Genomic DNA, 27,834 nt, shown 5'->3' with positions numbered 1-27,834 from the left:
TTTTAACATTAAATTATGTGGACAAAAAACTTTGATGATGTTTCCTTGAATTTATTCTGGTCACAATATCATTTTATATGGAAAAATGTCAGGACATATAATGATTATTGACCAATACAAAATCCTGATTCGAACATTTTCTTTCCAGTATCACTGAAGTATAAACTATGGTGTCTAGTGCATGGTGTCGCTACTGGGCATTGAAAAACTTAGATTACCAGTTATTTAGACTTGCTGTTGTTGTGATCTTCAGTCCAAAGACTGGATTGATGCAGCTCTCCATGCTACTCTGTCCTATGCAAGTCTCTTCATCTCCGAGTAACTACTGCATCCTACATCCTTCTGCATCTGTTTAGGTTTTCCATCTCTTGGTCTCCCTCTACGATTTTTACCCTCCAGGTTTCCCTCCAGTACTAAAGTGGTGATACCTTGATGCCTCAGAATGTGTCCCACCAACCGATCCATTCTTCTAGTCAAGTTGTGCCACAAATTCCTCTTCTCCCCAATTCTGTTCAGTACCATCTCATTAGCTACGTGATCTAACCATCTAATATTCAGCATTCTTCTGTAGCACCACATTTCAAAAGCTTCTATTCTCTTCGTGTTTAAACTATTTATCGTCCGCACAAATACTATCAGAAAAGACTTCCTGAAATTTAAATCTATACTCAATGTTAACAAGCTTCTCTTCTACAGCAACGCTTTCCTTGCCATCGCCAGTCTACATTTTATATACTCTCTACTTCGACCATCCTTAGTTATTTTCCTGCCCAAAAAGCAAAATTCGTATACTACTTTAAGTGCCTCAGTTCCTAATCTAATTCTCTCAGCATCACCTGATTTAATTCGACTACATTCTATTATCCTCGTTTTGCTTTTATTGATGTTCATCTAATAGCCTCCTTTCAAGACACTGTCCATTCCTTTCATCTCGTTCTCCCAAGTCCTTTGCTGTCTCCGACAGAATTACGATGTCTTAGGCAAACCTCAAGGTATTTATTTCTTCTCTCTAGATTTTAATTCCTACTCCAGATTTTTATTTGGTTTCCTTTACTGCTCGTTCAATGTACAAATTGAACATCGGGGATAGACTACAACCCTGTCTCACTCCCTTCTCAACCACTGCAACCTTTTCATGCCCACGACTCTTATAACTGCCTTCTGGTTTCTGTACAAATTACATATAGCCTTTCGTCCCCGGTATTTTACTCGTGCCACCTTAAAATTTGAAAGAGTTTTCCAGTCAACATCGTCAAAAGCTTTCTCTAAATCTATAAATGCTATCAACTTCTAAGATAAGTCGTAGGGTCAGTATTGCCTCGCTTGTTCCTACATTTCTGTGGAATCCAAACTGATCTTCCCCGAGGTCGGCTTCTACCAGTTTTTCCAGTCGTCTGTAAAGAATTTGTGTTAGTATTTTGCAACCGTGACTTATTAAACTGATAGTTCTGTAATTTTCACACCTATCGAGCCCTGTTTTCTTCGGAATTGGAATTATTACATCCTTTTTGAATTCTGAGGGTATTTCACCTGTCTCATACATCTCTCCCACCAGATGGACGAGTTTAATTATGGCTGGCTCTCCCAAGACTATCAGTGGTTCTAACGGAATGTCGTCTACTCCCCGGGCCTTGTTTCTACTTAGGTCTTTCAGTGCTCTGTCAAATTCTTCACGCAGTATCATATTTCACATCTCATCTTCATTTACGTCCTCTTCCATTTCCATAATATTGCCCTCAGGAACATCGCCTTTGCATGGACCCTCTATATACTCCTTCCATCTTTCGGCTTTTCCTTCGTTGCTTAGGACTGGTTTACCGTCTGAGTTCTTGATATTCATTCAGATGGTTCTCCTTCCTCCAAAGGTCCCTCTAATTTTTCTGTAGGTGGCAGTTTCTACATCCTTACATTTGTCGTCCAGCCATTCCCTCTTAGCCGTTTTGCACTTCCTGTCGATCTCGTTCTTGTGACGTTTGCATTCCTTTTCGCCTGCTTCATTTACTGCATTTTCTATGTTTTATCCTTTCATCAGTTAAATTCAATATTTCTTATGTTACCCAAGGATTTTTACTAGCCCTCGTCTTTTTACCTACTTGATCCTCTACTGCCTTCACTATTCCATCTCTCAAAGCTACCCATTCTTCTTATAATGTATGCCTTTTCCCTGTTATTGTCAATCGTTCGCTAATGCTCTCTCTGAAACTCTCTGCAACCTCTGGTTCTTTCAGTTTATCCAGGTCCCAGTTCCTTAAATTCCTACCGTAGACTTAATTTCTCTTAATTACTCAATATGCTACAATGCAGCACTAAACGTTTTCAGACACCTACCGTTTAACAAGGAACACATGTGACATGGCAACTGTCCGACAATGCTGTTATATCTGGGTTTGAAAAGTCAGGAGATATAAACCTCCACATTCGATAGAATTTCTTCTTTTTGTGAAGTTCGCTGGGAACAGTGCTTGGTGTGAATACCATGCACAGCTATCTCTGCACGTATCGCGCTAGATAACAAGATTGCATCTGCCCTCGTGGGAAAAGTCAAGGCTACGGTCATGGGCCACCTAGAATTATGCTACTATACAACCGTTATGTTTACTATCCAGAGTTACTTGATTCTTTCAGTGATTTAATGACTACCGTGACACTTTAGAAAAGTTATTGTATTTATTCTCTCGTGTTGTAAAATCCTGAGATTCATTACCTTTTTATGATATGTAAAGATGTTATCGACAAATCGCAGTACGGAAATGAACAATAATTTCGGTGTATGATGATTGCACATAATTTTTTATCTCTCGAGATTTTAAAGCAAGAATATTCTTTCAATGGAAATAGATTCGTTTGTAAGCCTATTAAATAAAACCTTGTGAATACACTGGCATTTGAAAGACTGGTAAAATATGCTTACCCTGAGGGCCTTCGGTGAGTTGGAGTAGTCGACTGGTTGGCATCTGAAGCTGTAATCTCTGAGCCACCCGCCTTCTAGTGCCTGAAATACAAATAACTCGTGTTGATAATGTGAACTTGATTTCGACATACGACACTGCTAACGGACAGCTACATAGTTAGCCAAAACTGGATATGTATTAAAAATTATTTTCTCCTTGTTTTTACGGATTGTGCATCGTGATGTCAGTGATTACAGTAATCATTTCGTACAATTTTATAGATAGCGTGGATTGCAGATATGTCACTTATGTTTGGGAGTTACATATTTCTGGCATTAAAGATTGAATGGAATCATGATAATTAATGCATCGTCTTATTTTTATATGAATGGAATTCAGATAACATGCATGTAAATGCTATATCTGCTGTCAATGATATTGTTTATAATACCTTAAGGCAAGATTGTAACCATTATGTACATAAATTCAACCACCGTTTTTTGTGATGTTTGTTAAGTTACGTAGTACTCACCTCCTTAAAAAGCCAGGCGCTGAATATGACTTGGAATAGGTTATAGATTATGAGAACTCCTCTGAGCTCGAAAGGTTTTCGATTCTCCATGAGTCTCGGTCCTAGCCTCTTTACCAAATACGCATAAGCTAAACAAATGAAGAGCGTAGGAAAAGGGCTAGACATAAGAAACCAATCCTTGACACGAGGGTCTGCAAAAAGAAACAATGATATTTTTGTTATGTTCATGAAGTAGTTTGTTTTCTTAAAGCTACATAGTATTTATATTACTCAACATAAATTTTATTTTATTTTAATTTGGTAACATCCATATTGGATTTTAAGTTAAGATTGTGAGTGTTACAAGTCAATGACAAATTAAACACACAGCGTGTTGTCGTTAATACTGGTAGTAATATTTTTTTTATTTACGAAGCTGCCTTACATGAAGCTAAAGTTGAGGACTGCATTATGTATAACCCTTATTTATCTGATACAAAGATTGAATTTACTCGAATAAATAAAATCCACAAAGCTTGTAAGATACGTAAAATTATATTGGTGTTGCGTTAGCTTTCTTCTTCCATTTGTGAATCTAGTTATGAAAAAATTGACCGACATGCTTCACTGAGCACAGTAGACCATCTTGATTTGTTCTTGTGGTCCTTATAAGGTATGTCATTTCAGGAGAAGATCTGCTTTACAATCTATCTCTCTCTCCCGAACAGTAGTTCTCTTACGTGCAACAGCACTCTGTGAGAAGGATCCCATCTTACATCTGAATATGACCACATTAAAGTTTCCGAGCATTGGAGTAACACTGCCATGGCGATTAATCGGACAGAGAATGATGCTTTGCAGCTAAAGCAATTTTATTCTTCGTGATGACTTTTTGTGAATACCAAACACTCTAATAGTACTTAGCATAAGTAAGCAAAGGCCTTGTACATCGCGTGCTTTACAGATACAGCAATGTTACCGAATCTTTTGGCAATAAAGAGAAGGCATCCAGTTGCCTTCGCTACATCTGATGTTATGTTACCGATTCATTTCGTGTCGCTTCGCAATGTTATTCAAATTTCGCGAGTGAATCTACGGATATAAATTACTTTTTGTCTGCCGTACTTACCGCTCTTGTTCTCCATTAGGTCATAGTACCCATCCACAACCACTCGCACCAGTTGCGCCATTTTTGCAAATCTGAAACAAAAACATTATTTTTAGATAATGAGACAATTTTCGCTATGGTGTTAGGGCATGATATTAAATTTGTGAAGCTAGTCGCCGATATTAGACAGTGACTGAATAATATAGCGGGCTGACATTTCCTCGACTCTTGACGAAGAGGTACATGTTTGCAATTAGTTGTGTGGAGTTCAAGCGGATTTTCCCACTCGTCTAACTGAGCGCCTTGGTAAAATGCTTGCAAGTGTGGAAAGTTCGTCATTTCTGTTCTCTGGCTTCTTGTAGTTGCTATTGTGTATACATTTCCTACATAGTTGAATGTTTGTGCGTTTCAGTCACGTGACAGTTTTATATGGATGTCTGTTGACTGAAGAGAAGGAAAAATGTGAAGGTGATGTCGTGTAGCCCTGACTGCTCGTGTAATGCCAGCTAGTCCTCCACCTTATCTTAAAATGATTCGCGGCTCAAGAACATCGCATTCTATCACACTGCGAGAAAGTCTGAGAAGTATCCTGTTTTCTTTCGTACTGTTCGGTAATAAAGAACTGTCCACCTATTCTTCCTTTCTTGGTCAAATTCTGGTGATGACATTTTCATCCATCAGTAATCGATCGCACTACCTGCAGATTGAGGACGACCTCTGTACTGAGAGTTAATGATCTGTCTTTGATACATTTAGATTCATTTAAACAGATTATCGGTTTCGGATTAACGGCTTATATCACATCTCGGCCACACAGCTGGGCGATTTCCGTAACATATTAAATATTTCGTCGGAAAGTGACGTAGCATATATGCGATTCCAGTCTTTCTCGGCGTATTTCACTGATGAATTCTTCTCGGGTTATCAACCGAGTGGTGGCGTCGTCTTGTCGCAACGTTTCGATGAGTTTCGTACCCATCATCATCTCCTTGTTGAATAAAGGAGATGTGTTTCACACTAGCGAAGATGAACAAGTGCTCGTAGCTTATCTTCTGGCGAAGATGATGGGTACGAAACTCATCGAAACGTTGCGACAAGACGACGCCACGACTCGGCTGATAACCCGAGAATTCAACAAGTGGCGTAGCTTTTGTAAATTCCTATGAAACTACAATGTCAGTAGTTATTGAGACGAATGATTGCGCCGGCCGGAGTGGCCGTGCGGTTCTGGGCGATACAGTCTGGAGCCGAGCGACCGCTACGGTCGCAGGTTCGAATCCTGCCTCGGGCATGGATGTGTGTGATGTCCTTAGGTTAGTTAGGTTTAATTAGTTCTAAAGTCTAGGCGACTGATGACCTCAGAAGTTAAGTCGCATAGTGCTCAGAGCCACGAATGATTGCACAAAAAATTATGCATTGTATGGGAGACGTTTCACAATTCATGTTACATGTTCCTAAAGGTTGTAAGAGGGGACTCAGCAGATTAAGTTTTATGCAAGAACCCATGCCCGGAACCGTCATCCAACGACGCTACAGAGCGTCAAAATTATAGGCGCCAGCGCCTGTAAACGTATCTATACTCAGAGTGATTCCGTGATGATATTATAAACTTGCAAGAATGATGGATACGGATAAATGTACCAATTTCACGTAAGGGCCCCTGTACCGGAAACGAACGAGTCGAAAGTTATAAGCGAAAACCTATCTGAGACCTCTGGCAATGGAGTACACGTACCGCTACTGTTATTGCTAAGCTTTTAGTGTAACCAGTTTTCAGAGGTGGTAGTATGAACCGAAACAAGAAGAAATGTCTAGTAAACATGAGCTCTAAAATGCATACCTAAGAGCTACGAGCCCTTGTTTAATAAAGGAGATGTGTTTCACACTAGTGAAGATGAACAAGTGTTCATAGCTTATCAGGTATGCATTTTAGAACCCATGTTTACTAGATATTTCTTCTTGTCTTAATCCATTTTACCACCTTTGAAAGTTGAAAATTCTACATTCTTAGCAACAACAGTATCGGTACATGTATTCCATTGCCACAGGTATCAGAATGATTTTCGCTTGTAAGTTTCGACTCGTTCGTTTCGAAAACAGGGCTCTTACCTCAAACTGATACATTTATCCGTCTCCATCGTCCTTGAAAGTTTGTAACGTCATCACGGAATCATCCTGTGTGTATATAGACATTTACAGACTCTGGTGCCTGTAACTTTGATGCTCTGTACGGGCGTTGGATGACGTTGCTGGACATGGGTTCCTGTGTAAAACATCATCTACTAAGTCCCCTCTACAACCTCTAGAAGTGTGCAACATGAATTGTGAAACACTCAGTATGTATAAACCAAGTAGTCGACACAGTATGACTTATCAAGGCCGGATGTTTATACATATTATCCGGAGATTCGCAGTAACTTCTCACTGAGTGCATGACAACGAGCAACAAGGACGAGTCTTGCTGGTACATAGTGTCAGTCTTGCTTTAAATTGCTGGTAGATAGTGTCAGTCTTGCTTTGAATTGATTTGGCTTATTTGGGATAACTATATCAACATAGAACACTTATCTTGCAATGAATATTAACTGTCGTTTGCACTTCAGCAACACAAAAACCAAATGTAATCAAAACCGAAATTAAATTTACGGTTCCCACAAAACCTCAAAATCTAATGCAATTCAAGGTTTCTCATAATTTGCTTGATCACAGATTAACCCCAGGGAGCGAATCTACTGTCTCATTTTTACTTTCTCTTTTTTGCTTCTTACAATTAAAAACAATAGTCTATAGCACAATATATGTAGTGTGAGAATTAAAAGACCGTTTTTCCTACATAAGAGACACACTGAATAGCTTGGTTTGGTCATTATAAGGCGAAAGAATTTCCACGTGTTGGTGTAATTTTTAGATGGTTGGTTGGTTTGGGGAAGGAGACCAGACAGCGTGGTCATCGGTCTCATCGGATTAGGGAAGGATGGGGAAGGAAGTCGGCCGTGCCCTTTCAGAGGAACCATCCCGGCATTTGCCTGGAGTGAATTAGGGAAATCACGGAAAACCTAAATCAGGATGGCCGGACGCGGGATTGAACCGTCGTCCTTCCGAATGCGAGTCCAGTGTCTAACCACTGCGCCACCTCGCTCGGTGTGTAATTTTTAGAGTCTTCTTCAAAGAAGTCAAAGGAAAGAGAACTTTATTACTAATTCTGTAAACGAAAATCGCTCTTTTTGGTAAGTAATGCGTTTCGCTAGATGCCCGCGTGAACATGATCTAAGTGAGCCAAACAGTCTAGTCGCACGATTTCAAATTCTAGATTCTCTCTAGAAAACTAGAGGTCGCCCGGAATCGTCTGTAGAAAGCTGGTTGGGAAATTGGTTGGAGCAAGAACCTTTGTTTCGAACTTTCTCGGTCGCAGCGTAGCGGATCTGTACGCTGTCGACAAACATCAAGAATGAACAATACACAATGAAAGTACCAGTAGAAATGAGTAGTCGCCGATCAGACTTCGGCGTGGAAACCTTTCATTTAACGTACACTGTGTTTTTTCTCGGAAATTACTTGCAACTGAAGATTCACTATTTACGCATTTAGAATTTTATATCTTTCTCTTCAGTGCCCACTCTAAACCCAAAAACAGTTTTTCGATCAAAACAAAACAGACAGCTGATCTACACCGAAAATCTGAGTCTACCACGCGTTCTTTGTGTAGCTGGCGTACGGGACAGAGAGAGAAAAGCCGAGCCCTCGCTGACTGGAACCTGTTGCGGAACACGTGTTGACGAGCGCTGCGTAGGCGCGACGGCGCAGAAGCAGGTGGGAACGAGTATGGGCTGCCTGCCTGTGACACAAACTGCATTTGTCGGGCGCTAGCACCGACGCATTGCGCAGCCCGGGGCCATTACCACGACACACTTTCGCGTCGCGCGCTCGCGCCACATCTCACTGGCCTTCACGCAGCGCAAATCGACCGTTTCCCAGAAGCCACAGCACTCCTATATTTTTTTTCTGCTACCGAAATATTTGGACTTGTTCTCGGCGTACTGCGTGTTATGCAATGCACGCAATTTTCTTTTATGGTCCTTAAACAGGAATGCTGCTGCAAGTAATGAGTCAGAAGTCGTGCCTCAAGTCAGATTTGTAGTCCAATATTACGGAGAAAGGCCACGTTTGGCTCGATCATTGTCGCGCGCAAGGCGCTGTCACAAGCTAATCGAAAAACAATAACTGAAATTATTATAACAATACAACGAGAACGTCTTTTCTCGGCTGCTAATGACGTCTCATTGGCGGCCCTTTAACTGTTCAGTCGTGGATGGTGGTAATGACCCTTCGCTTGCAAAAGTGCCGCTGACGTTACGATATTTTCAATTATTTAGACTATCAAAGCACGTGTTGGTCAGTAATCATCTTACCTTTTTTCTTATACTACACTTCACTTAAGCTATCAATGTTTGCAGCAAGCGCTGCACCTGTCGAATGTAGTTTCCCGCCATCGATTTTAAAAGCCTGTACTTCGAAATAACAACACGCACCACTTTGGCTACTTTGGACTTAATACTGCTGTTATTTGTCGTCTGAAAGAGCTTAATTCTTTCAATGGTGACGCTCACAATTGACTCGGTTGCGCAACATGTTAAATTAACGCATAAAAATGTACGATGTTACCATCATTACACATGTCCAAAGTCTATGCATGTGGCGATACTACCAGCTCCCCCCTAATTTCTCACTTCCCCCCTAAAAAAGTCAATACAATGAACACTGAACTAATTACTCCAAATATGACATGCATAAGATTTTGATCCTCGTTTTACTTACCATGCTACATTGAAGTTTGACACTATATGATCCATTTTAGGTTACATTTGTGCGGCTACGGATTGATTTCTTGAGATAATCTTTCAGCTTATTTTCTACTATATGTTTAATATAAACTTTTGAAATGTGGTTCTACAGAAAAACGCTGAAGATTAGATGGGTAGGTCGCGTAATTAATAAGGAGGTACTGAAAACAATTGGGGAGAAGCGAAATTTTTGGCACAACCAGACTAGAAGAAGGGATTTGTTGATACAGTACATTCTAGACATCAAGGGCTCACCAATTTAGTACTGGAGGGAAGTGTGTGTGTGTGGGGCGGGGGGGGGGGGAGAGATAGTAAAGAGGGACCAAGAGATGAGTACAGTAAGCTGATTCAAAAGGATGTAAGTCGCAGTAGTTATTCGGATATGAAGGTGCTCGCGCGGGATAGAGTAGCATGGAGAGCTACATCAAACCAGTCTTCGGAATGAAGACAACAACAACAACATATTTGATATTTTAATGCGAGCACCTGGTGGGGCGACCCATGTCATTCGACATGCTGGGAAGCAATATAAATATCCACTCAGCCACTAAAGGGATTAAGCTAACCAGCGCGTAACATTTATCTTACGCAACGCATGTTACAGGCGCTGGCTAGCTTTCTCCTGTTTCTTACACTCTGCCGTTTTGCCCACATAATTAGTATACCTTTAACAGCAATGATAGATCATGCTTGTCACATATGAAGGTCTATGATACTTCGAGTAATAGTTCGAAGATTAATTCTTTTGTAGTTTATAACAATGTATTGTCAAGACGTAACATGAACCCCAATAATATTCAAGACAGTACTTTTGTGTTCTGACATTTGTGCCATAGTGGATTAATAACTTCTCTAGACAAATATACAGAACATGGGTTGAAGACGGCGCTGAAATTGTGATACAGAGAATGAAAAGAAAAAAATGGTTCAAATGGCTCTGAGCACTATGGGACTCAACTGCTGTGGTCATAAGTCCCCTAGAACTTAGAACTACTTAAACCTAACTAACCTAAGGACAGCACACACATCCATGCCCGAGGCAGGATTCGAACCTGCGACCGTAGCAGGAAAGAAAAAAAAAAAGATGTAATAATTTATACGAACATTCGTGTTAAACAAAATAAGAGCAGTTGTGGGAAGGACGTTAACGTCACAAAAGAAGACAAAGGCGTGATACGGTAGTAGTGTCACATGTTGTTAACGGCGTCTGGGAAACCCCCACGCAGAGATACTCTCGGTTCATTATTTCGCTGGGATGGTAGTTAGTGTAGTTGCTGTAATTACTGGACTGCTTACGACTGGATGATGATTTACAGAGTATTGCGTAAAATATAGGATGAAGAAACGCTGAGACTATTCCTGGTGACGAAAGCTGCAGAAGCCTACGAACGAACGAGCATTGTACTCTTTCGCCGTAGTGAAGCTGCGCGAGTTAGCCAGTCAGACAGGTGCATTAGTTCCTCTGTGACTAGTGCAACATACGTTAGGGATGGCGCAACAAATTTATAACTGTGTTTGCGTAAGCTACGGATGGCCCTCATATGTGGCCTGATCGAAAGCTGGTAAGGACTGAAATGTCAACTAGGCTACAACTTTCGATGCGGCCCGCTTTGCTCGACTGTTCTAATTCTCCACAGTCTCGCAATATGCATTTTACGATCATACCAATATTGACTTGTTAGGCACGGTGATCTAACAGTAAGGTGCTTCTCTGTAGACTGAACTACTGGCACTCGAGTCGTAGCATTCAATAGGCTCGAAGGTTGTTTTGTGTGTTCTCCTCCGAATATGAAAATATTTTGTTGACGTCGACCTACGTAGGGAGAAAAAAATCATCATAATAAAATAAGGGAAATCAGAGCTCGCACGGAAAGATATAGGAGTTCGTTTTTTCTGCGAGGTTTTCGAGAGTGGAGTAATAGAGAGTTATTGTGAAGGTGGTTCTATGAACTCTCTGCAGGTACTTAAGTGTGATTTGCAGGGATCCACATAGATGTAGATGTAGAAACGTTACGAATGCTTGTAGCTCGGAATACATAACACACGTTCAACCCTCGTTCCATCCTTCCGCCCCTCCCTCACTACTTATGATGAGCTGAGCGAATGTGAGCTATGTGTGTAGTGGTTGATCGAAGGTAACGCAAGTAATGGTTCGAACTTTTTTGCACGGGAATCATACAACAACACCAAGTGTGTGTGGAAACTAAACGACAATATAGTCTGTGTCGTCTGTGAGCGTTTTAATAGTATCTAGTTTGTTCGCAGACATGATTTTTTTTCACAAATTTAGTATTAGTTTTGTCCGATGCATCTTTAATCATGACTATTCTTCAAATGTCCACTGTTCTTTGCACTGTGAATAATATTGTAAACCAATTCTATTTTCTCCCTTTACCATTTCATCCAAAACCGGATCGAGCCAAAAGTCTGTCTAAGTTTCTGTCGAATTTAATTAACTGTGCTCTTTTGAGGAATCTGTTACTGAGTCACAAAATTAGTGATACCATGTGCGCCATCAATTTCTCTTTGTAATTGATCTCAATAATTGATCGAAAAAGTTTTAGTTTTCTGCTGTGTAGTAAGGAGTGTAAAGCTAAATACACTGGAAAATTAGCATTTAAAAGGAAAACTATGAAGTTAAAAAATAAACAAATACACATTATAGTTATTGGACATATAAGAAAGATCTTCAGAATAAGTCATTGTGCTTTGCTGATACGTGTCTGTTCTGATTTTTTATTTAGTTTACGTTTTCTTTGTAAAAAAATGGTTCAAATGGCTCTGAGCACTATGGGACTTAACATCTGAGGTCATCAGTCCCCTAGAACTTAGAACTACTTAAACCTAACTAACCTAAGGACAACACACACATCCATGCCCGAGGCAGGATTCGAACCTGCGACCGTAGCGGTCGCGCGGTTCCAGACTGAAGCGCCTAGAACCGCTTGGCCACACCGGCCGGCTTTTTTTCTAAATCACATCAAAAATATTTCCATCAGGCCCACCATGAAAGCCAGGAAAGGCAAAGGAAAAAAACCCAGCTGTAAAAGTGGCTTATGAAACTATCGCCAATTAGACACAGATGATGTCTTTTCTACATCATCATGATTCAGTTTCATTATTATTTTAGGTTAGATATTCACTTCCCGTTTCTTGAACTCATTCTTTAATACTCTGTCCGTAACTATTTTCGAACTGCTGGAACACTTTCTATGTGCAAGCATAACTGGTAGCCACGTGGTGAATGCCTGGTGACTGATATCGTAAAAAACTTCCCAACCGCGTGCTCCCAACAGCTGGACACGACTAGATGTGGACTGAGGTCGAGCACAAGAAAACACAGTAGTTCTGATCAGCAGTGCGAGCTGTTTGTTTCAAATTACACCTCTCGATTTCTTTTGATGCCACAGTACGCGTTGGAATTAAAGTGTTTTTCCTGTAAACGCTCCATTGCATCGGTGCCGATATAAATACCGGAAAACTGTCCTACGCTCTGCAACGCTACCTTATATCAAGGTGTTACTCATGAAATGGTTCACATTGCAGTGATCTGAAAATCAAAATTCAAAGAAACCGAAGACAGACTTCTTCAGCTACAGAATAGGAAGGAAATGGTATTGACATCCATGGCGTGCATCCACGTCAGAGGGAGGACTTAGTATCACTAATTTTGTGACTCAATAACAATTCCCTCAAAAGAGCACAATTTATTTAAATTAGATAGAAACTTCGACAAATTGTTTGCTCGATCCGATTTTGAATGAAATAGTAAAGGGAGAGAATAATACTGGTTTCCAGTATAATCAACAGTGTAATGAACAGTGGACATGCGGAGAATAGTCATGGATGTAGATGCACTGGACAAAAAAGATACTGGATTTGTTAAAAGAGTCATGTCGGCGAACAAAAATTTATACTATTAAAAGGTGCACAGACGACACAGTCAATATTTTATTTAGTTTCAACATGCTTGGTATCGTTGTGTGATTCCCATACGGAAAAGATATTCAAACCATCACTTGCATTCCCTTCGACCAACGATTACACACGTAACTCACATTCACTCAGTTTGTTAAAATGGAGAGGGAGGGGCGGGCGAAAGGATGGAACTAAGGATGAACGTGGGTTACATATTCTGATCTACGAGCATCCACATATTAGTTTCCTAAAGACATGGTCACTTTACATATTGTTCCTTCTCAAACAGCCGCACGACAAAGTATTGTAAGAGTATATTATGGAACAGTGGTGCCATATGTAGAGTACAAACAATAAAGAAGGCTTTGTAGAGAATTCTTGACTCACTGAGACTATCTGATGACCGAACAGACATACCTTATCATATCCAGCTAACACACAACTTTCGCTGATAGTTATTTCCACAGTTTAATTACAAACTTCATTGCTCATCATTCCTTCTCCGCAACAGTTCCTGTCATAATGAAGGAGACTTCCTTGAACATTGTCTCTATCCTATTAGATTCTCTGAATTATGTATGCAAATAAATGCAGGTGGTTGTGTGGTCTACAGTAGCTCACAGTTTTACAAGGTTCGAGGAAATCTTATCACTTGATCATCTCTCTTTCTCCTCTCCCGACAATGAATTTTTCTTTTTTAACAACATGTCGTTTATTCACTAAAAACGCATGTGTACGTATAGCGCCATCACAGCACTTGGATGACTCCGTAGCAGCCATCATTTGTGGACAAACGGCGTTCAAGTGTAGATAGTTTGTGGTTCTTAGTAACCAGATGAAGAAAAGAGTTGCGAAAACGATGCGCCTCATTAATTCTATGCACAAAGCCACGTAACAGGACCAGCAGCGCAATCAAACCTTAAATTATTCCTGCCATCCACCGAGAAAATCAGTTACCGCGCGCAGCGAATGACTGCATAGTGCTTACGATGTCCGAAGGCTGCTATTATGATGAAGCAGCTATTCCGACATCAGGCTCCGAATTTAGCCACGCACGGTGTCCATTAATAGCGTAACGATTCTCAAATCATACTTGTTTACGGCTTTTTGCTTTATTTTCACACATAAAACGTACAGTGACCTCGAGATCTGCTTATAAGCAGCCGCATCCCACACGAGTAGAAAATAAACAACCACTACTATCCCACAGTTACTCACCGCAGTTTTCTCAAGATCGGTAGTTAGACTTTCTTATGGCATCAAAGAAATAAGTCGAAGACATTTACCAAATAAAATATGTAGATGAAGCTCTTACTATGTTCAGACAAGAAATTAAAATTAAGAGAAATCGCTATTTTTGTAAGTTTACGATGTGCAAGTAGTGACAGAAAATTTTTTCTGGACTATTTCTGGTTCACCTGTACGCAAATGCTTACAATAAAGACCTTGTGTATACCCAGCGAAAGGTTGCCGAGAGGGGAGGGATCCCTATTGAGACTTTCGTTTTCTCAAATGACTTTTACAACTGATGGTGGTCATTTGGTTTGGGGCAGCATGCACCACAGTAAGGAAGTTTCTGTCATACATTGACTGTTCACGATCAGAAACTCAATGAGACGAAAATAGCTCGCGATGGCAGTCACTATCGCCACAAACTCAACCTGGGAATAAACATTATAGCAGTGCGTTATCTAATCACAACATTAAAATGTACGGGCTAATAATACCAACGACGTGGATAAAATCTGAATTACGGTAACAGAGTAGTTAGTAAAGGCCTACAGTATGTTCTGCGATGCTTGGAGACTGGTCTGGACGTGACCACATAGAGCTTATTGTAAATTCTTGTTGACTCTTGGAATTTTGTGCTAACCGCCAACTCAAACAGGAGGTGGACACTGACATGTAGTATCCTAAGCGTCGAGCAGAGTACAAGATGTGACACTCATAACGGCGGCCGCGTAGCAACAGGATTGATTTATTTTCGCTTATATTCTGTGTGACACCAACGTCACCATCAAAAAGTGGATGGTATTACTTCAGAGCAACGTTCAGTAGTTGGACAGTTGCAGTTACTCAAACGTTTCTGAAGTAAACTTGACAGGACAAAACAATTGAGAGGCGGGTCTCCACAATAATGTGAGCGACCTTGAATCATGCAGATAGTTCGCTTAATTTCAATTTCATTTTCATTCGTAATTTTTTCGTACCTGTTATAATTATCACATCGCATATCAACTGTACAATGAAATCTGATGATTCTGCAAAATCAATTTTTACTAGACGTCTAAGGAATTCGGAAGTGCATTATATCGCAATTTCATAACTGGAATCGCTTTTTTAATAATACATTCAAAATCTGTCATATCTGCTTATGAACTAGTTTAGTTATACAATGCGGTGACAAAAGTCATCGGATACCTCCTAGAAATATTCGGCCATACTGCCTCTGTAGCCGTCCATGATTGCGAAAGTGTTGCCGGAGCAGGATTTTCTCCAAGATGTGACCTCTCGATTATGTCCCATAAATGTACAATGGGATTAATGTGGAGCGATCTATGGGTCCAACCATTCGCTCCAGTTATCCAAAATGTTCTTGAGCTATTACAAGCTTACACAGTGCCTTCTTGATAACTTGGGTCCAAGGCTTCGTAGGGTCTGCGCCACCCTCGAACCCTACCATCAGCTCTTACCAACTGAAATCGGGACTCATCTGACCAGGCCACGGTTATCCAGTCGTCTTGTGTACAACCGAAATGGTCTCGAGCCAAGTAGAAGCGCTGCAGGCGATGTCGTGCTTTAGCTTAGGCACTCGCGTCTGTCGTCTGTTGCCGTAGCCCATTAACGCCATATTTCGCTGCACTGTCCTAACGGATACATTCGTCGTACATCCCACACTGATTTCTGCGGTTATTTGACGCAGTGTTGCTTGGCTATTAGTACTGACAACTCTACGCAGCTCTACGTCCACTGGATTGTCCGTGGCGAGAGGTAATGCCTGAAATTTGGTATTCTTGTCATGCTCTTGACACTGTGGATTTCTGAATATTGAACTACCTAAAGTTTTTCGAAGCGGAATGTCCCATGCGTCTAGCTTCAACTACTATTCCGCATTCAAAGCTTGTTAATTCCTGCCGTGCGGCCGTAATCATATCGGAAACCTTTTCACATGAATCACCTGAATACAAATGACGGCTCTGCCAATGCACTGCCCTTTTATACTCTCTGTACGCGGTGCTACCGCCACCTGTATGTGTGCATTTCGCTATCCCGTGATTTTTTTCACCTCAGCGTAAATGTGGTTTGAATCAATCTAGTATCTACACCTCTACCTATGTTTGAGCAGTAATAAACAACTAAATATTTTGATTTTGCCATTTTAATTTTGAAATCCGCTTCTGTGGTGTCTGCATACCGTTGTGGAACTAGCTTTTCACCGAATTTTGGCGGTAGTATGCTAGTTGCTACATCGTTATTTGAACCTAAGATTGGAGTGAAATATCATGAAGTGATATTTCTGTAAATATGGAAGATTTTACTGTACATGTTTTCGTATTTTAATTGTTAGAGTGCTGTGTTTATGACCTGGAGAAGAGGAACACAATCGGTGGCTGTGGTAAACAACCTAAGAACACACACCAGTTGGTACACTAGACCCACGGTCCGGTGGGGTTTGGTTCACCTCACTATAGTTTAACCTATGTTATACGATTCATACTATATCAGTTGGTCTTGAGTCGCTGGCAGCTGTGACCGAGCGGTTTTAGGCGCTTCAGTTCGGAACCACGCCGTTGCTGCGGTCGCAGGGTCGAATCCTGCCTCGGGCATGGGTGTGTGTGATGTCCTTAGGTTAGTTAGGTTTAAGTAGTTCTAAGTCTAGGGGGCTGATTACCTCAGATGTTAAGTCCCATAGTTCGTAGAGCGATTTGAACCATTTTTGGTCTTGGGTCTGAGGTATTGCATCCTAATCAAAACCAGTGTAGCTAATGTGAGAAAAATGACCTGGAAGAAAAGCTATAGATTACGCCCCGTCGACGCTTAAGTTAGTAGCGGCATAGCACAAACTCCGTTTGGTGCGACATGACGTCGTTTACACACAGTGCGGAGGAACCTGCTTCATTTTTACCTGCGAATACAGTATGTAGACATTGGCACTTCTTAGACGGAACAGACTGTGACGCTGTTTTAAAATTCGGCGGAAGATGAGAAGAAGGAATCTATGGGAAGTGGGCAAACCGGAGTGGGGATTGCAGCGCACGTGTGATGGAGGTAGCCCGCCGCGGAGAGGTCAGTACTCACAAGCTCTCCTTTGCAGATGTTCAGTCCTGCGTGCAGCACCTATCCACAGGTCACAACCATCACACACACCAATGACACGTCTGCAGTCCATCATCTTATTGCCATACTGCTTTACTGTAGCCTTCCACGACTATCTCTCTTTCTGTCTCCCTCCATATGACTTGTATAGACTGCTTGTAAGAGATCTCATTGCCTTGTTAATTTTCTCGAATCAGTTATGCTTGAATATATAGTTCATACCTATTTCAGAGACCTTACACAAGCAAAGTTCTCGGTTACGTGTACAGTAACGTTGATAAATTTAGTGTTCTACAAATGAGAATTACAGTTTACACCCCAAAACGAGTTAGCGCTTTAGCTACCAAAAAGCAAATCGTCTGGGAAAGCATGATTACAACACAGGATTATATATTTCAATGTATACACAAAAAACGACTTAGAGCTTTTGGTTGTTTTATTAATTTCCAGTCCCATAATTGGATGCGTAGAAGAGAGGTAACCATAGGCTCAATATTGACTGATGAAATGGGCACATACAGCTGTGGGTGTCTGATAACAGTACAGGCACTGCGAAAAGTTTACCGATGACGGGGACGTTGATCGATAGATTAAGGTGCTAATATTATTTTAAGACACGTGACGGCAATACCATTAGCACCCGTTGGCTGTTTGAGTGAATGAAGATTTATTGCTCTGCAGATACTAGTTTATGAACAACATTATACCAGTGACGATCGTAGTACGGAATCGATGGTAAACTATAGATAACATTAACTAACTTCTTTATTCCTCTGCCTGTAGTTTAGACTATTATAGACATCAGCCTCATCGTATACAAATTAAAGAAATATTAATCAACTGGTAAGAACTTGTTAAGATTATTGCGAAACATGTAAGTACTAAAACAGATTCTACCATCCACATTTGAGGATAGACTTCCAGAGACGGTAATAACTGTTCAATCCAATATTCTTTGACATTCACTGTAGTTGCCATTTTCCTGCACTTTGGAGAAAATCGTCAACCAGATGAGCACACAGCTGTCGTTTTGTGCAAAGTGGAAGCAGGTAACGTCGGTGGCAATCCTATCTAGAAATATGTAAGCCCTGGTAAACATAGAGGGAGGACGCATAGCGCATATATAGCAGCAGGAAATTCGTCGAAAATATAATGTTTCCCCAAGTGTTAGCAGATTTCGTGACTGTGTTTTCGTGCGGTAGTGCTGACAAAAGACACTGCGATTATCTATGTAATTTTAGCGAACAAGGCCTCGCAACTTTTTTGTTTTTCTCTTCCTGGTCAGTCATTGTCTGGTGCGGTCATAAAATATATTTATTAGTTTATGTTACTTAGAGATTTTGTTGTTTGTGCTCATTTTGCCTAATAATACCTATTTAATTTCATTGTGATTGTTCTAACGACTAATCATACCTTTTTTCCTCAGCTTTTTTCATGAATTTGATAATTAAATGTGGCTTACTTTGTGTGGGGATGTCTGTTAGTGAATGATCGCATGTTAACGGCACCAGTCAGTGTAATACGTTTGGTTTGCTTTCCGAGTAGAACCTGCATCTAAAATTTCACTTTTCACAAAACGACGTCCGATAGCTTTTAGGCGTAAATCACGTCCCAAAATTATATTCATCAATAGGCAATCACGGTAGGGGAGCAAGTTAAAACATATGAATCATGATGGTGGTAATTAAATACCAATTTCAATATTTAAAAAATATTTTTAAATGATTTTTCATGTACGTAATTCTTGTTGATTTAACTGAAGACTCAATTAGCCAGAGATAATTTTAATTTGATTCAGACTTGCATTAGAGTTGAAACATTTTAAAAGCCAGAATAATATAAAATTAAATAATAAAAAATAAAAGCCAAATAATAATAAAAAGCCACCATTAAAAAATCATGGCCCATTTCCAGAAGTGCGTCACACGTTGTTCAAAGAAAGTCGTTACTTAGCTTCCTGGATTACATCTGTCAGCTTCTTCTTTTCAGCGGACGGAAGACTAAAAAAATGGTTCAAATGACTGAGCACTATGGGACTCAACTGCTGAGGTTATTAGTCCCCTAGAACTTAGAACTAGTTAAACCTAACTAACCTAAGGACATCACACACATCCATGCCCGAGGCAGGATTCGAACCTGCGACCGTAGCGGTCTTGCGGTTCCAGACTGCAGCGCCTTTAACCGCACGGCCACATCGGCCGGCAGGACGGAAGACTGTAAGAGGTTTGTAATGGCAGTAAAATATCAACGATCGACAAAGTGAATGAAGATTCCAGGTACCCCAGCCGGTAGTGTAGCTAATCTTGGAACGCCAGGTTTAGCAACGGAGTCATAGTTCTAATGACATACACGAGCACCCCTTTATTGCTATTCATAGGTTCACTACAATGAAAACTTCGAACTGCACATATCAGATTTCTTCTCTTTAGCTAAAACGTGTGCAAATCATTAACACATTTTGTTGTAGCTACGTTATTATGCTTTTTCAGTTTTTCGGACTTGAGACCTCGGCCGTATCAAAATCATTAGAAACGTAACTCGTGCTGAGTTTTGACATACTATGACAAAAGAAATCAGGTTCAATTTTGATGAAAATAACCATTTTGCTTTTACGTGTAACGTTTCGGAGAATCTATAGGATACCGGAACTGAGATAAATGTATAGGTCCAAGTCCAAATTTAATCAGTATTGTAGCTAGTTAAGATGATAATATTTGACGTACTTTCTAATAACTTACTTTTTTTAATACCGATATTATCCTTTAAAAAAATGGTTCAAATGGCTCTGAGCACTATGGGACTTAACATCTCAGGTCATCAGTCCCCTAGAACTTACAACTACTTAAACCTAACTAACCTAAGGACATCACACACATCCATGCCCGAGGCAGGATTCGAACCTTCGACCGCTACGGTTGCGCGGTTCCAGACTGAAGCGCCTTGAACCGCTCGGCGACCAGCGGCCGGCTATTATCTTTCCTGTGTGGCATTAACTTAGTATCATATGTTTTATTTCGAAAATATTTTATGTTTGCGGAAGATCTACTTACTACATGTAAGATGAAAACAAAGCACTATCACCAATGAAAAGTTTAAGGGATGGCAATTTACTGTTAACCATCCACTCGAGAAATACCGAGCGTGCTGGAGCAGCTGAATTAGGGTTCCGCCTTCAATGACCTCGATGGCGACTACACTGTTAGTTACAACGTCCATACCTTTCAGTCACGAATCCTAAAAAAAACGTATAAAGATACAGATAACCAAACCTACTATTAGTGTCACGCCTTAGTCGTTATTGGAAAGCAGCAAAATAAATATCCGAAAGCTTATGGGCCAGAACGGCAACTGCAAGGACGGACTCACACAGGAAGAAAAAGGCTCTCAATATAGGACCTATATTCGAACGATATTCTGTATGCCGATAAGTCGAACATGCGAGAAGTACGGGACTCAGTTTGCAGCGACGGAGCAACTGGCAGAAGCCACGGCAGCAGGGTAGCGCGACTCGCCTTGGCATTGACCCACAACGTTACGCAAGTCACGCAACTTTCAAGTCTGTGTTCCGATGTCACGTGATTGCTACCTTACCACACGGCATACTTGTGCGTGTTTTAATCTCGTATACGGCACGACAGCAGGCAATTAAATTATTCCTTAATTTGTCTACTGACCGTTTTCCTTAAACAAACCATTATTTCTACGGTGTTATTTAGTCTGTATTTTTATTGTTGAAGTAATAATCAATGTCATCCAGTAATAATAAAACCCGCGTGAGACTTAATATCTTATCCTGAACCCTGACAAGTAAAGATGACGGCTTTACTAGGGTTAATGTTGACACTGATTTGGTAACAGAATTATGTGTAGCAGTGGTTATATTGGTAAAACGGACTTACGCGAAGGATGGCTATTTACATGTCCCTGCCGCTATATGGATTTAAATTTACCCAGGCTCTCGCTAGACTGTTTCAGGCAGTTGCCAGGACGTTCACTTCGGAGGAACACGGCCGATCTCCTCTCTCTTCTGTTAAGAAGTCCAATTTGTCGTCCGTCTCCAGTGAACTCTCATCTTTTCCCCTCCCAAATGTACTTGTTTATGATGTGATCGAAAGAAGCGGTATTAAAAATCGTCACTAAATGATCGTGATACAGGGTTTACAAGCATTCGTAAATCAGTTCACGGGAGCGCCGATATAGTTCCTCAGACAGTCCACTACCGCTTCCTCCCAGTATACTTGTCCATCTGTGCGTCGCGTCTAATGTACCCGACGTCGCTGTTACGTAAAACTCTCCCTTATACCATTCTTTTACTATTTACCACTGTAGAAAAATTACAACCAATAACACATTTCCAGGATACTTGATAATAATCTCTGAACAATGTGAAACATACCATTGAGAGCAGTAGAACCTGGCGGACCAGAGATTCATATGAAAAGGCAACTGGTCACAAACGGTTTTGAATTTCAATTAACATCTGTGCAATAAGGGTCTGGTTTTGACGACCAGGTTCAAATGAATCATGCAGCTTGCAGAAATACCATAAAATGAAAAACTGCATTTCGTGTTCCAATGCAGAAAATATAAGGCAATTTGACTTAATATAGCTCTCAATTTGTGGTCGCGTAATATTGGAGTGCCAAGCATTTACAGTACTAGTGGTTAATACGATACGGCTCTTACATATAAAGCATAAATTATTGAAGTCGATGTATAAGAAAATTGTTACCAACGAATTATAGGCGATATAATGAGTATTGTGGCAGATAGTATTCCACAGGACGCTAACACCACGCAGTTTAACAGCTTGTTTTTCCAACTCTCTATAAGAGACCTACTTCGTCTGCAGCTAAACATTAAACAACAAAAACATACATACAACTGCCAAGTAAAAACTAAACGCATATATATGCTTGTTATTGGCTGTCTACCTCATAATTACAAAATAACAACCACGGCATTATAATTGGGATAAAATTTGCAAATTTAGTACTTCCTCGGAACAAGACGCTTAAATTAATCCTTCACTTTCCCTAGAATGAATCTTGTAAAATGCCCAGGCAGTGCTAGAATCTCTTTTCTGTTTTTTTCCAAACACTGTGCCAATTTATCTCTTTTTTCCTTTCATTTCCATTATCCCTTTTGCGACAGAGACAGTGTTTTCCCTTAACCAACTTATTGCACTGCGATTCCACCGTATGTAATTCTATCGAATACCGTCAAATTGGTCACTGACCTGAATATTGCAATCCGTATAGCACTAAGTTACAGAAACGTAAATGGAATAGTACTTGTCACGTGCCAATACTTTTGTGGTGAGAAAAATAACTGGACCTGTACTTAACTGCTGTGGACATTGTTTACCGTCTGGAAAAGACATTTGTTCACAAGTAGAGAAAGTGAACCGTACGCGGATTACTTTCCGGGTCTAGCATAACCTTTCTGATTAATATATATTTCTTCAGATTCAAGAGCTGAAACCATGCGTATTAAGCAGGCTCTTGCATAACATTTCAGTAAGTTATAGAATGTGATTAACTTCTGCGTCGTGAAATTTAAACAAAAATAAAATTTTCTCTTTTAGAGACGAACATATTACAGGAATTCAGTTACCTGACACGATCCATTGCATCACTTTCCTTCAGTGTTACGTGAACTAAACCGACTCATTACTTTTAAGCGAAAAGATGAAATGAAATTCTTAAAAAACGTATATATCAAATCGCCTGAAAGCATAATTTGCTATCTGTCACGACATCAGCAACGTGATTAAATTCTATGGCTTGCTCGACTCGCCATAACAAGGTTATAAAAGCAAATTGTCCACTGGTGGAAAAACTTGCTCGAAAAAACCAGTATACATGACCTTGATACCCAGTCTGACTTATTCCTGTTTAGAGGAAAAATAGTTGCTCCGTAGAACAGACTGCTAAAGTGACTACGTTCGTATTCCCTAGATCGTTCTGTCAAGCCTCTGTTAGCAAACAGAAATAGTTTACATACTTGATTATTTTCTCAGAGACACGTTTTTTCCAAGCGCTAAAAGTTTCTAAATCACTTTGTAATTATAATATAAGGGAGTAAAACGTATGAAATCATACGAATCTATAATTATTTTCGATGATTATGTTTTTAACAGTCGTAGCGTTATGAGTTTCGATTCTCATGTTTTATTTTATTGCATTTTGTGGTGCGGTCTTAAGAAAAGTAGTCATCATTTTCTGCTCCAGATAATGAGGAGTCTGTCTAAACTGCTGATTATATCTATAAACTTTGCTTATATCCAAGTGTGACTACGTAAAACCGTGTAATGAGGAACTTCTTGCAAACCGTCTTATGTTTCATGATATGTCAGCAGGACAACTGTTGAGGAAGTGAATGGCAAATAATTCGAAGCGCTGAGAGAGGTGGAGTATCTTGAAAAGTTCGAAATTTGTGATTTTATTCAGTGGCGCTTATCTAAAACTACTACGTTTCGATTTCGACACAAAATATTACATATCTGCAAAGTAGGAACTACATACTAAATTAGTTTTTCGTTTAATGTGTATCTGAAAATATTTTAACCTAACACTGCGTCAATGCCGCAGTATTCATTACAGTAACTGTTGCAGTAGTATACTAGATAAATGGTTCAAATGGCTCTGAGCACTATGGGACTTAACAGCTATGGTCATCAGTCCCCTAGAACTTAGAACTACTTAAACCTAACTAACCTAAGGACAGCACACAACACCCAGCCATCACGAGGCAGAGAAAATCCCTGACCCCGCCGGGAATCGAACCCGGTAACCCGTGCGTGGGAAGCGAGAACGCCACCGCACGACCACGAGATGCGGGCAGTATACTAGATACTGACACTTGTTACAGTCAGTTCTTGACTACATCTTTTCTGCAAGGATTCGTTTCGTAACTGTTGTAAACTACTAGTCAATGTCAGCACACGATACATTTTCTAATCCTTAATCTGCGAACTTTGCACTGTTAATACTCTTAGATCACAATTTTCTTTGCAAGATGTTTTTGCCATTACCGTCTCATTTTTGTACCCGAAAGTAATTTGTGATATATTATTCTTGTGAATTAGAAATACCAATAAATCAAGGATCAATTCCCCGTTTTTAATATCTACACACCGTTAATTAGTCCAGTACTCTGTTTTATCCTACTTTCCTTTGATTGTTATTATGTTTAACAGCTGTGATAAAAAAGATTTCAAAGTGGATCGTAATGTACTGAAAAAGGCTACTGAGTAACAACACGGTGATGGGTGGGCATATCTGTTTAATAGAAGAGTGCGGGAGACTTTGTGAAGCAACTTTCCTACTTCTATACAGTGGAGTTCCATCACCAAGAAAATTCATTCTTGGTTCATTAGAACTAAAGTCGCAAATTAGTGGGCAAAAGGAATAATTATGCACTTTTCCTTAAATTTAACCTAATATTTCGAACTAACAATCGTTTTCGCACACGCACAGTGTAACCGTTTAAATTAATAGAGCGATTTCGTGTTTCACTTGAGATAAAATTCTGAAAGCACGTACGGCAGTAATTGGTTGTTTTAGAGTGGTTGTTAGTGCGAATGTTTCAAAAAATCTTCATTTCAGACACATTACCAGGGCATCTTGACAGCAATGGATGCATCGGAGCTCAAAGAATGGCGTGCAGAGTACAAGAACCTTCTGGGACGCAGCGAGGCACGTGTTGCGTAAGCTGTCGTCAAATAATTGCGTTGTTACCTAAGCTGGTGTGTTTACGTTCCGTACCGCTATACATACAGAGTTCCTTCATTGCGCTGCTTGTTCACCCATTGAGAGAAATCGCTTGGTTCAAGTAAGTAATGGTGGCACTTTCTTCAGCGTTACGACTCTTGTTATAAGCAAAAAATTTCATTCCTCAAGGGAAGTTCCCACACTTATTCAATGATGTTTGTTGTTATCGAGTTCATAAACAGATCTGTATTTGTAGGAGTCTAAGAAGTATTTGCTTGCTTCATGCGTATCGGTTCCAAGGAACAAAATTAAGCACTCTCTCTGGTCTCCATGTCGTAGTATCTTTGGGGGAAAAAATACGTAGCATAGTTAATTTTTTCCGCCTGCAATATATTAGGCGTTTCTGAGAGTAACCGAAACCAATAAATAAATATGATATATAGCCTCATATAATACTCTATATCCCGGAGTAGCTGCGGAAGAGGGAGTTGGCTATAAACGTTGTAGTGTAAGTACATCTGTTCGGGTCTTCGTATGAGAGTGTTTGCTATAAACGTTCAAAAAGTGGTTCAAATGGCTCTAAGCACTATGGGACTTAACCTCTGAGGTCATCAGTCCCCTAGACTTAGAACTACTTAAACCTAACTAACCTAAGGACAATACACACATCCATGCCCGACACAGGATTCGAACCTGCGACCGTAGCAGCAGCGCGGTTCCGGACTGAAGCGCCTAGAACTGCTCGTCTACAGCGGCCGGCTATAAACGTTGTTGAGGAGTTATAAACGGGAAGGAACGCCCTTATTTCGATTCAATTAATGATATTGTCTAGGCCATTAGGCTGTTATCTACACTTTTATGTGCGTAGAATGGGTTGACGGTCACGTCATATAGAACTTCTCTGCTGTTCAAGTACTATACTTTGTATATCCACATCAAATAATCTGAACTCCGATAACGTTCATGAAAGGCGCAAGCGATAACTCGTGTGAGGAACTTAGTTAATACTTGTAAGAACAGCTGAGACCAAGGGAAATCGATTAGCGTAACCAGATAGCGCTGCAAGTTTCATATGTTATCTGTTATACGTCTGTATGTGTAGCAGAAAACAAATTGTCATTGATCATTTAGAGAACGCATGGCATGTGCTAGAAACGAGAAGAATGCGTTGTATTTTAAATATTTCGTTTGGATACGTAATGTAATTGCATGCATATTTCTTCCAAATATAACGTAGTCAGTTTAAGGCGTAATATTGTTGTAATGTCTCAAACATTCTTGAGAAATTCATTGGCTCAAAATACAGCCTTATTTTATTGTATAAAATGAGCATTGAGTGGCGTACCTCCATGTCTGACAGTATCGGGAGGTCTTTGTCTACAACATACGAGCATATATCTTCCAATCCTATTACAGTATAACAAGTTATAGTGAGTTCAAGAGCTCTTAGACTAACATTTCCAGTTTACACTTTTAGTTTGAAAATTATTACTCAGGTATTGTACATTTAATGCCAAAGGTCGGCTAAACAGAGTAACTGTGACTTCAGTAAAGTGCTGAGAGAAGTAAAAGTGAATCCGATTCAGTGGCTAAATGTGGTGACAAAGGAAGAACGCACACATTGCTCTTACGATGAGGTTATATTATTGGTGGTGGTGGTGGTGGTCTATCATCGACTTATCCCGTCCTGAATGTATCTGAAGTGAAACTTTACATCTTAGTAACTGTACTGGATACGTCACAAAACAAATAGAAAAGTTAAAGTCCTGTAGCTCATCTACGAGAAAATTCTTGCAAACAGCTCGAAGTACACAATTAGCCAATTATAAGGGTCGTACAATCACTAGACCAAGACAATATCGATCGTGCAGAATCTGGAGTCTTCTAGTCTCATTGCATACACCTTCCTTGTCACACCGTGGACCTATTGAAAGACTACCATCGATAGTGACCATATTCCAACACTAACTGCCCACAATCCACTACTGACCTTATGAATATCACGATTGCTTTGTCTGTCCCCTTTTACTGTAACTCTGTTTTGTAAATCACTGCAAATGCTTGTGAGATAGCATGTCCTCCTGTGTCTAGCTGTCAATTATAATTAACTTGTTCATATTCTCCAGGATCATGAATTTCAAATGAAAGATGATCCGGTGAATCTCTGTCACTAGCTTGCTTAGAGCTCGTTTTCAGCGTACCAGAGCGGAGAAAGACCTGACCCACTCTGAGATGGACAGATCTGGGCTTGCGTCATAAGGTACATGGTGAGAGGGGAGGGGAGGGGAGGGGACGATACAGAGGTTGATTTGATGCAGGACTAGAGATCGCTGTCGAAGGGATGGAGGTTGGGCTAGGCTGGGGTCTGACCAAGCCGTTTCGGGTAGCGAACTCACCCACACCATCTGCTGGGGACTCCTCACTATATACAAAACGGCGCGAAGGACATTTGATTCGTTGGAATTCTGCAAACCAATAATATCAATAGATCCACTGATGCCTGATCTCAAAAACAGGGCTCAATCTATCTCAG

The 27,834-nt window shown here is 40.3% G+C and overlaps 1 protein-coding gene across 1 annotated transcript in view; it reads right to left on the bottom strand.

The window, feature by feature from the left end:
• LOC126470384 (elongation of very long chain fatty acids protein AAEL008004-like) overlaps nt 1-27,834 on the bottom strand; it is a 79,427-nt gene that overhangs the window by 13,651 nt on the left and 37,942 nt on the right. The window contains exons 2-4 of the mRNA XM_050098214.1: nt 4,532-4,602; nt 3,424-3,614; nt 2,912-2,992 (exon numbers count right to left, since the gene is read on the bottom strand). Of these exons, the coding sequence (XP_049954171.1) occupies nt 2,912-2,992; nt 3,424-3,614; nt 4,532-4,592 (333 nt within the window). The 5' untranslated portion in view covers nt 4,593-4,602. The remainder of the gene's footprint in view (nt 1-2,911; nt 2,993-3,423; nt 3,615-4,531; nt 4,603-27,834) is intronic.

Source organism: Schistocerca serialis, chromosome 3 (genome assembly GCF_023864345.2).
Source record: "Schistocerca serialis cubense isolate TAMUIC-IGC-003099 chromosome 3, iqSchSeri2.2, whole genome shotgun sequence".
NCBI classification, from domain to species: domain Eukaryota; kingdom Metazoa; phylum Arthropoda; class Insecta; order Orthoptera; family Acrididae; genus Schistocerca; species Schistocerca serialis.
Note: the sequence above shows the minus strand (reverse complement) of the source record. Positions and strands in the feature narration are given on the sequence as shown.